The 10,266-nt window shown below is 43.2% G+C and overlaps 1 protein-coding gene across 1 annotated transcript; it reads left to right on the top strand.

The window, feature by feature from the left end:
* The first annotated feature begins 5,799 nt into the window (after nucleotides 1-5,799).
* LOC146182932 (uncharacterized) lies at nucleotides 5,800-7,030 on the top strand. The gene is made up of 2 exons (XM_084608300.1): nucleotides 5,800-6,439; nucleotides 6,951-7,030. Exons 1-2 carry the CDS (start codon nucleotides 5,800-5,802, stop codon nucleotides 7,028-7,030), a joined length of 720 nt encoding a protein of 239 aa, XP_084464426.1.
* Nucleotides 7,031-10,266: the final 3,236 nt, after the last annotated feature.

Below are 10,266 nucleotides of genomic sequence, written 5' to 3' on the forward strand. Positions count from 1 at the left end.
TTGTGCGCTGCTCGGTATGCCCACTGTGCAGCTCATAGCCGCGTTTTGGTACCAGCTCAGTCTACCGAACCAGAACAATCCGAATGCCCTATTCCCGAGAGTCGAGGGAAGGCTGCAAAGGTTCAAATGCCGCCTGTGGCTGCCTTTGCAAGTCATCCAGTTCCCGGACGAGAAATCGTTCACCCGAGGGACGCCGCCCTTATCTCATGGGACGCTGGCCACACTACAATATCGCTGAATATTTTTGAGCTCTAAATTACATTTTTGGCTTTCGCGGAGGATCCGCCTGCGCCGTAGCTCAAACAGGTATGAAAATTAGTTACTTGTATATAAATAAAGATCATATTTTCAAAAGTGCATAGTGTTTCGTGGGATGTGGCGATGTGAGTAGCAGGGTTGTTATCCACACTGCCGAAGTAAGTTTAGGAGGATCCTGATCGGAAACAAGGAATTATAAAAGGTGAGTGCAATAGAGAAGAGCCAGAAGAGAAATTTAGAAATTCTGGTCCATGATTACGCGGCAATATTAGTTGTTGAATTGTTTGATGACAGATGGCCCTAGGATCGCGCTCTAGATAAAGCATATCTGCAATAGTTTTCTCGAGTGATAGAAGGGTGGCTCTGCAGAGGATATCTTCTGAGTCCTCTAGGGGTATATTTGTAATTATTCTTGTAAAACACCCTCATACTGGCGCTCAGTGCTACGTTGGAAACAAACCGATGTGAAGAAAGCTCTCGGCGTATTTCGATGCTTGTAAGCATCCACGATGTGAAATACAGAGACAACAAGCATGTCATCTCCTTGCGTGCTAACCAGGCGTACCATGCCCAGCGCGCATCACGGGCTTCCCGCGGCTGCCTAGCCCTTCACGTGTGATTCGAGGCACACATTTCTCGGCCCTTGTGCGGAAGTACACTGCTTCACGCCACCTGTCGGTTGACCATACCTCTTGGTCTACACGAGACAATAAGCACGCGCTAAAATATGAGTTCTAGCAACAACTGTCCGTCGTCGAACGCTGCTGACTGTTTTTAAAGTGTGTTCAAAATGAAAGCGTCTGCGGCAGGCAGAAGTCTGCATAATAATGCAGCTCGGGATATTGGACAGCATGAGTTGGTATCTGGAAGGCGGACGGGGGGAGCGTGTTCAAATAATGGGAGTTCATAGATTGACGCCCCTTCGGCCGCTCCCCAGCCTGTCTAAGTGCTTTCAGTAATGTCAATTGCTACCAAGCAGGGTCTTTCACCGCACGCGAACTGTGACAGACATACTCAGGTGAAATCCTTTTACTTTGCATTCAGATTTTCAACATTTCGCTTCTGCGATATCCATTCTGCCAACATGTTGATAGCTATGTCCTGTTAGGATACGTGTTTCAGAAAGTTGTTCTCAACGTCCTGTTGTCATTATCTATTACTTTCCCTATAACGTGTAGCGCTGTGTTCAACATCAACGTTTCGCGGTCACCTGCATCTTTCTGACTATTAGAACTAAAGATATGAACTTAACCCTTTAGAGGGATAAGTTCACTGACGCGATGGGAAGCCCCTTTAAGTGTAACTACGTTGCATCGTCTTCAGGCGACTGAGTACAAGCCGTGTAAAGTTTATCTGTGAAGTGTAGATATATACTTTTCAAAGCTAATGTTGCGCTTTTCCATAGACTTTGGAAGTCTCAAGCGGCGACAAATATGCTTTTCTCATATGTGCACGTTTGGCGCAAATGGGATAAATTTTTTTTGCATCCGACTGTGTAAACTCATACTCAGAAGACATTTTGTTATGCCTTCATTATGGGTTTACTCAGACGCTTTAATGTGCAACTTTACTCTTTCTAAACAGAGACAATTTAGTCTCAGAGAGAATACAAGTTGCTCTTTTAGGTACAACCTATATGCCTCCTCGGAGGGGCAATCATAAGTTTAAGGGGGCCACGTGACCCTATTTATCAGTGCATTGTTATACATATCCCAAGGTATTGTTACCATTGCCCTATTCTGTGCATTTGTAAACACTATTGTATTCTGCTGTAGATGTAACGGTGCTTCCGAACAGCTTCATATCGGTGGAATGGGCGCCCCGTATTCCAAAGAAGCATTATTTTGGCTTAACACTTCAATAATGCTTTCAGTCCAAAAATACGGCGCATTGCGTGAAACAGTGCATGGATGTGATATCGTATTCTAGATTTATTGTGCAGGGATTTATAGTGCAGGAATGATTGTGAACAGCATTGGGCTTCTATTTTCTCCAACCGTCTGCCCGGTTCTACTCACGCATGTTTTCTTCAAAGTGTGCCTGCAGCGGGGGAGTTTGAACAACATTCAGGGCGCGCAGCATAATAATCTTTAAAATCAAATGTTTGTACACTTCTCGTAGTAAATAACCAATGCAACATTGCAAATATAAATAGGAACAAGTTTTAGAGAATCCTTAAGAATTGTGAGCTGTAGGTGAGTGCTGGGAGTATTAAAACCACGTCGCTATAGACCGTTTTCGCCGCGAGGAGGAAAATAGCCTCGAAGCGGCGCGCGCGGAGCCGCTCCTCCTCTCCCTTCTCTCGCTGGTATGCGCAGGCGGCAAGGTGGCCATAGCATTTGCATTGAGAACTTGCCTTTCGTGCTGTTTTTTGCGCGATAAAACAGCTTTTGCTTGGTTTTCACGCTAACTGTGACCATGAATCGTGAGCCGAGGTCATCAGGATACCACTGCGCTGTTGTTGGCTGCTCCAACAACTATCGTAAGCGAAAAAAACTAGGCGCAGAGCCATGTGCACAGCATCAACAGCCGCGGCATCAGTGCGGGTGCGATCTGTTTCAATTGCATCGTTTTCCGTCCGATGAAGGCGAGCGACGGTGTTGGCTGGCTAGCGTCAACAGAAAGGATTTTGTGCCATCGACCGCCTCTCGTGTGTGCTCGGAACACTTTGTTGGTGGACAACGTACTGCCAAGAACTCCATACCTATGCTTAAGCTGGGCTATGAACGGAAGGTAAGCATTACGTGCGTATGTGGCCGTGTGCGAAAATGCGGCACTTTCAAACACTCCAATTATTTTTATCGGGTGTCGGTTGTACTAAAGAATCATTGTGCGCGACAACTTTCGCTCAGGTCATGACTGCCAGGAGACGGATCGTAAAAACGGACTACGTGCCGACGAAAAAGAGAAAGGTGAGCGTGCTGTCCTGTCGGTTGCTATCTGTCGCTGTCCCTTGTCTGTACATGCTAGCTGTTACGTTGCAGTCACTTAATTTTTCACCGATGTCATAATATCGCGTCATGAAATTGCAAATGAGCCGAATCGGGCGAGTTCGCGTTATGTCTTTCTACTGATCAGCGAAAAACGGATGAAAATGCGTAAATGAAAACAACTCACAAGCGCTGCGAAAATGAGTAGGGTACAAGTGCAAACGAACACAAAGTTGTCCCTTCTTTTAGTGTTTTTGTTCTCTGCTGGTTTTGACGCGCTCTGGCCTCAAAGCCCAGGATTATTCGAAACACCCGCGCATTAATAGCAAAATTCGCTAGGAAATTCTGCACAAGAGTGTTTTTTTCAGTTGCAATTAAACCATGCCACTGCACTTAAAGCTGAAATGCATGACACCACTGCCATATGCAGTCATTTGTGTATTTTAAATATATTGCTAAGGTCCTAGATTTGCATGTTTGTGCATTGCTTAAAATGTATCAAGTGTGCGCAGCTGCTATGAAAACATTAGTGTCTGTGTTGCAATTGATGAAGGCTTTGCCAAAACTGAGAATGTAAGTTCCAAGCGTGTATTCTTTTTTCAAACTTTGTCTGTTAGCTTTGCAGCTATACAATTTCATAATCTGAATAAGGTATCAAACACTCTGAACGTCATAAGGAACAAGTGGCTAATGCTTTCTTTACCTATGCCAGACAAAAGTTTCAACTCTAATGTAATAAAGTCAACTTCATTCTTTGTATGTTCTGCTTTTAAAACAAGTCGTAAGATGTCATCGTGCATAAGCATCTAGTCTTAATAAACTTTGTCAAGGAATGATGATTGTTCCATAATATTCATCATTAATAAGGTATGCAAATCACCTACTTACTAGGTAATGGCCATTTCTGTTTATGGACAATGCAGCATTTGATTGCATTGCTGTATTTTCAGTGTTGCATGTTTTCAAACTATTATTTAACTTTTAGATAGGTAGAGATATGTATTCTAGATCACCTCCATTATTTCAGTGCTAAATTGATGCAGCAACGTGCCTCATTTCTAATATGTGTGCAACTTGAGGGCTGTACACACATTACATCCTTAAGAAATTGATCCTACAATGCAATAAACTTCAGAAGGCAGTTCGAGAACAAAAACTGGCTCTGTCACACTGTTCTGTTGCATTTTTCTAGATTGTGGAACCAGACCGGGCCAGTCTTGATACTTGTGCACTAAGTGCAGCACAAGACAGCATACCTGTGGCTAATGAAGATTCTAACAGCACAATGACAAATCAGGTGAATGCAGTCACTTCAAACAAACATATGGACTGACATACTTGCAGATTGGCATTAAAGTGCTTAACCCAATACTGGGCTGTCGCCTGTAGCTTTTACGGCCACCCATATTGGCCTGTACATGACAGTGCTATTCCAAGCTTTTATCATCTCAGACTTCTATTTTTGCATATGGTGCTTGAAGGACAATATTTTTGGAACTGTCTAACAGGCTCTAATAAAGACCATTGTATGAGCCAATATAACTTAGAAGACTATTGAAAGTAACGTTATGCTGTGCTTGTAGCATGATGTATGAAAACTAAAGTCATTTTAAGTTAGGTATTCATTCATAAGCAGTTGAAACACATTTGTTTGGACTCTAAATGTAGCTCGATGAGAGGTTTCATATGCTTACAAGCAATATTTTTCATAATAGCCCCTGTGGCAAAGCAAATTAATTGAAAGCAGTGTGCTTTTGCTACGTGCTTTCTTCAGTGCAAACATTGGTTTCCTCTGTTACAAATGTGTGAAAGAATACTTTTAGAACTATCACTGCTTGCTGTGACATACGACACAAGTGATCTTTAAATTTATTCTGCAGGATGTAGCTGTTGGAAGTCCTGACTTGTCCGTCCTGTCACATTCTGACCTTAATGCTGCAAGCTGCTAAACTTCAGTACACTCTTCATGCATAGTGAACCAGTTTTCCAGTTCATTTCTTTATTTATTCAGGTCATGTACTTGCCTGAGCAGTATGCAGATAAGACAGCTTCTTCTCCAAGACAGGAAGGAGAGGCTATAGACGACAATGTAAGTTTCTACATATTCTATGTTAGGCTTATAGTAGTAAAATGGACATATTTTTCCAGTCGTCCGTGTACCTTGAAGAAGAAGGATGCATGCCTCCAGCTTGCTCTATCCAAACACTGAAAGGTCACATTCACTGTGTGAGTAGGCATTACATTTTTTATCTTGCATGATAAACTGTTTCAGACAGAGTTGCATTTTTGAAATACAGCATGTTTTGCAGGCACCCTGTTCTACAGACGCAAAGAACAGAAGCAGAAGAGGAACACAAACAGAAGCTGTAAGTATTTTTTATTAAAGCCTTAATGCACACTAAATGTGAATTTGCCTTGCATGGCCTCAAACAAAAGTGATCACTCTCTATTTCACTCCCACTCGATATGAAATGATTCGCTTACTAATACACTGCATCTTAAATATGTGCATTTCCAGGTCTGCACAAGACACTGCAGAATGCAGTGGGAAGACCCCTGTCTTGCAGACCACACCTACACCTTGCGACAGCAAGTGCTGATGGCATCGCAGATGACACATGAAGACATAGCTTTTTATACTGGGGTGTCTAAGCAAGTTTTCCAAAAGCTATTGACTTTTCTGGAAAAAATGTCAATGCCACAATCACGACTAGCATTGGAGGACCACCTTCTATTGACGCTTATGCGCCTCAGGCTTGGCCTGCTATACAGAGATCTCTCCTTTAGGTTTGGAATATCTGTTTCCTCTGTGTGCAAAATCTTTAATTGCACACTAGAATGCCTGCAAAAGATCATGAAATATTATGTGATATGGCTTCCTAAAGATAGGATTGTAAGCAGCATGCCAAATTCATTTATAGAGAATGGCTATGAAGATACACGCTGCATTTTCGACTGTACTGAGGTTGCCCTGGAAAAGCCCAAGAAAGAGCGTGCAAGGGCTCAGACATATAGTGCACACAAAGGACATAACACAGTTAAATACTTGATTGTTATTGCCCCTTGTGGATACATAATGTTTGTGTCTCGTACGTTTGGTAGTCGTGCCTCTGACAAACACATAGTTAGAAAATGTGGTGTCCAGGAATACCTTGTTCGAGGGGATGTCATTATGGCTGACAGAGGCTTCACCTTGGACCCGTACCTGGAAGCTCAAGGTGTCAAGCTGAATACCCCGGCATTCACCAGAGGTAAGGATGCACAATCTTGCAGAGGTTATCCAATGATGAAAAGGAAAGCTTTAAACTGATACTAAATATGTACCTTCTAGAAATTGTATTGACAGATTTCAAAGGCTGTTTGCTTATTTGGCAACAGTTGTTCATTGGGCACAGCAGCTTAGTGAAATGTTGCATGACACGAAGCATCAAAAAACGTTCACTCCAGCCGTGCCGGTAACGCATTTTTGGTTTTTCATCTTTGGATGACAAATTGCAGTTTGCTATATTTCTATAATAAAGAGTTTTCTTCTTAATGTTGAGGTTCAAAAGAACTTGTGCATAATACTGATTTTGCTTTTTTTTTTGCTTTTAGGCAAACTTCAACTGTCTGAGCAAGAAGTGACTCAAACACGGCGCATTGCGTCTCTGCGGATACATGTTGAGATGGCAATCAGCCGCATAAAAACCTACCGAATTTTCAAATCTGCTCTCAGCATCAAGTGCAAAAGGACTATTGACACAATGGTCTTTGTGTGTGCAGGCCTCTGCAATCTGAAAATGCCACTAATAGCTGAGCAATCCGCTGGCGGCCAAATAGTCAACCCGTCAACTGAGGACTGATCAAGAGTGTTGTAGAGAAGGAACATTTGCATGCAACATGCATTGAAGTCTTTTTATTTATTTTATTCCGAACTACAAGGCTGAATGCATTGAGATCATATATTTAAGACCTGTTTGCACGCTGAGAGGTCAAGTCTGCCCTCTGCTTCCATTGTTGCAAGATGAGGCAGCATGCTGCCAAAATAAAATTTTCGTAGCCTTTTCATTGTCTCTTGTACATATGTTACATTAAAAGTCACTTCTGCAACTATGGCCCATTTTGAGGACCAAACATAGAGGTAACAAAGGCTTTTCTTGGGACACAGCATGGTGAACTGAACTTGGCCATAATAGCCATTAGGTACAATTTCTTTAAGGACATATGTTCCATTGTCATCAACCACATCATGCTTTCCTGTGTTAATCAAGTTTCTACAATCCTCGCTAACTCGGCATTTGATCTCGAGGATCGCATTGTGTGATTCAATGATGCCATCAGGTGTCGCTGAGAGCCATGGCTCATCCTCGCAAACATGAATGTCTTGTAATGAAACTCTTAAATCAAGTGTAGCTTCGAATTGCCGTCGAGCTACGGCTTCATATCGCAAGCCATGCTGCGTTGCAGCACTTCCATGAAATGAAGGAGCTGTAAGTGACAACACGGCCTTTTCTGTTGGCGTATTGTGCCTCTTGGGCACTCTTTTGATGTTTGACGCTGTGATTCGCACTCGTCGCGAGGCGTGCCATAAATGGCTGTTTTTATTTTTTGTGGCTGCTTCTAACAATGCCATTGCATGTGTGGAAATTGCCACAAAGTTAAGGTAGAATTTTTTGCATAACTGACATGCTTCTGGCAACTTGTCACTCTCCTCATGGGGGGCATGTTCACCAACTGGTGATGGGGCTGGCCTTGAAGGGAGCTGTCGCACAGGAGCTTTCATTGTTGCTTGAAGGAGGGTCCCTGAAGTCAAAACATATAAAATAAACTTCCATGCACTGTACATCTAGTCTGTTGTAATGCAGATGAGGTGCTTTAGTGATCCACAATCTAGAAAAAGCTTGTTATACTGGCCGGTCACACTCTGTGGCTTTTAGTTCTTGTTAGTAATTTTATTATGACATTGAAAATATGCTGAAATATTTCACTTAACGGTGTAAATTGCATCGTAAATTGTAGTAAAATATATAATGTAAAAGCCTTTACAGGACTTCTGCAGAATAACTAACATTAAATGCATACATTAAGATAATGTTTCAGAAACACATCTAGGAACTAACTTACCGGGAACGTCAAGAAGATCCTTGTAAGGAGAGCTTTCATAAAACTTTGCCAGATCTTCATCACTGTCAAAGATGCGTGGAATACATATTGACTTATTTTTCTTGCTGTCTTGGTCAATTGTGTGCTTCTGCAACTTGAAGTTGATGTCCTCTAAGGCTGCAGGCACCAAGTTTCTTTTAGTTCCTCGATTCCAGGCAGCTGCTCTATCTGTGCATGCCTCCCCAGTGAGGCCCGAAGATACAGCCAGGTCAATCTTCCAGAGCAGTGCACCGACATGGCTGCACACTTTCCCCTTCCCTGCCATACACGAGCAGCCACTGTTTATAACTTCCACTTCTTGTGCAACGCACCCATGCTTCGTGAAGAACTTTGACTGACTGTGAGGCCTGCACTTGGCATTTCAGCAATGCCAATTGCTCATCTACTGTATGCATGAGCATCGTCCCAACCCAACCACTCTGCAAGTACGACTACGACTGCATGCTCCTGAATGATTTCACCTCCTCGAGGTCACACGCTTTCTTCTCAAGGAGGTAAAAAATAATGTGCGGCATCTGCACGCGTGGCCACTTCTTTACGTCGTCACTCCAGTCAGTGACAGCAGTTGGATGGCTGTACAGCTTGTCATCTGCAGACAAGTATCAAGGGCACATAATCAGAGCAATGGAATGAAGTAGCCAAGAGAAATAGAAAACAAAAAAACACTTCAAAATTCTCGTTGCATGCTATATCACCTAACTACATGCCGAGGAAGCAATGTAACAGCAAGGTTATTACCGCAAACAATGGGCCTTGGCAAAACAAGAGTGCGCTAACTGCCCCAGTCAAGATACCAAAGCCTAGAAAACTCGTGTGAAAAAGCGTAACTTGGAGAGGACTGCAAACGCTCTAAGTGCTCGCGAAAACACAATAGAAGAAAGCGAGGCGCGGCGAATTTATACTGCCGCGTAGCTAGTAGCCGCGCAACCTGTGATCTAACTTCACTTGTTCAGCGTGAGTTATTTACGGACGAAACACTCCTCTTTCATCAAGTGAAAAGAGTACGCTACGTACGAGAAAAAAAAACGAGGCTGAGAGAACGGTCATTGATCGCTCAGTAGCCAAATCCCCAAACTAGCGACGGTGACATACGCGAAGCCAACAAGTGTAGATGTTGTTTTCGCTCGGTGTCTACACGCTCTAGCTGAGTAAACAATCTCGTACCGATCACTGGATCTGCTCGTTAGTGAGTATCTCATTGATAACCCGCTGAAACACAGAGCGCACAGAGGATCGAGCGCTTGATTTTGGCACAACACGTATCTCGCTGAGAAGTGCACTGTAGTACGTGTTCGAAATCGTGAATTGTATACCGGTCAGCTTTCACGAAACGAGTTCAGTATTGGGACTGATCAAACAATAAAAATCGCATATACACACCAAGTGTACTCAAGCAAAGTGAAGTCCCGCTAACGTAAACATTCATGAAATAGCTGTGTTATCCTGGCTGACAATCGTAGTCTATAGAACGCAAATAGCATAAAAGAAGCTTGGCGCTATCTGTGTCGCTTCCTCGACAGCCGTCGTGGATAGCAGTGCGACAATTGTAGTGCATTAGTTCACAAACTCAACAAAATCCGCTCACTTATGTCAATCATCGGAACGCCGGTAAGAGTGTCACTGCCTTCGGGCCCGTCATCTGCCGAAGTTCCGGCCATCGCTCCACGAAACGGCGGCAGTACTGCTAGAAAATGCTTTGCCGTAATCAAGGAGCTTTTCTAACGCAAACACACACAAAACCAGAACAGAAACGTCTATATGCGGCACCGCCGTCCTGCACTGTGGGTATACAACAAATGTGTGCGCGCATACCAGCATGGCGCTAGGGACAAAAACAGAACATAGACGGCACCACATTTCAAAATGGCGACCTCCTAAATAAAATGGTCTATACCGTTCAGGTTGCTTCAACAAATACAGCTGAGAGAGAGACAAA

Source organism: Amblyomma maculatum, chromosome 7 (assembly GCF_055883805.1).
Source record: "Amblyomma maculatum isolate TAMU_Amacu chromosome 7, ASM5588380v1, whole genome shotgun sequence".
Classification (NCBI taxonomy): domain Eukaryota; kingdom Metazoa; phylum Arthropoda; class Arachnida; order Ixodida; family Ixodidae; genus Amblyomma; species Amblyomma maculatum.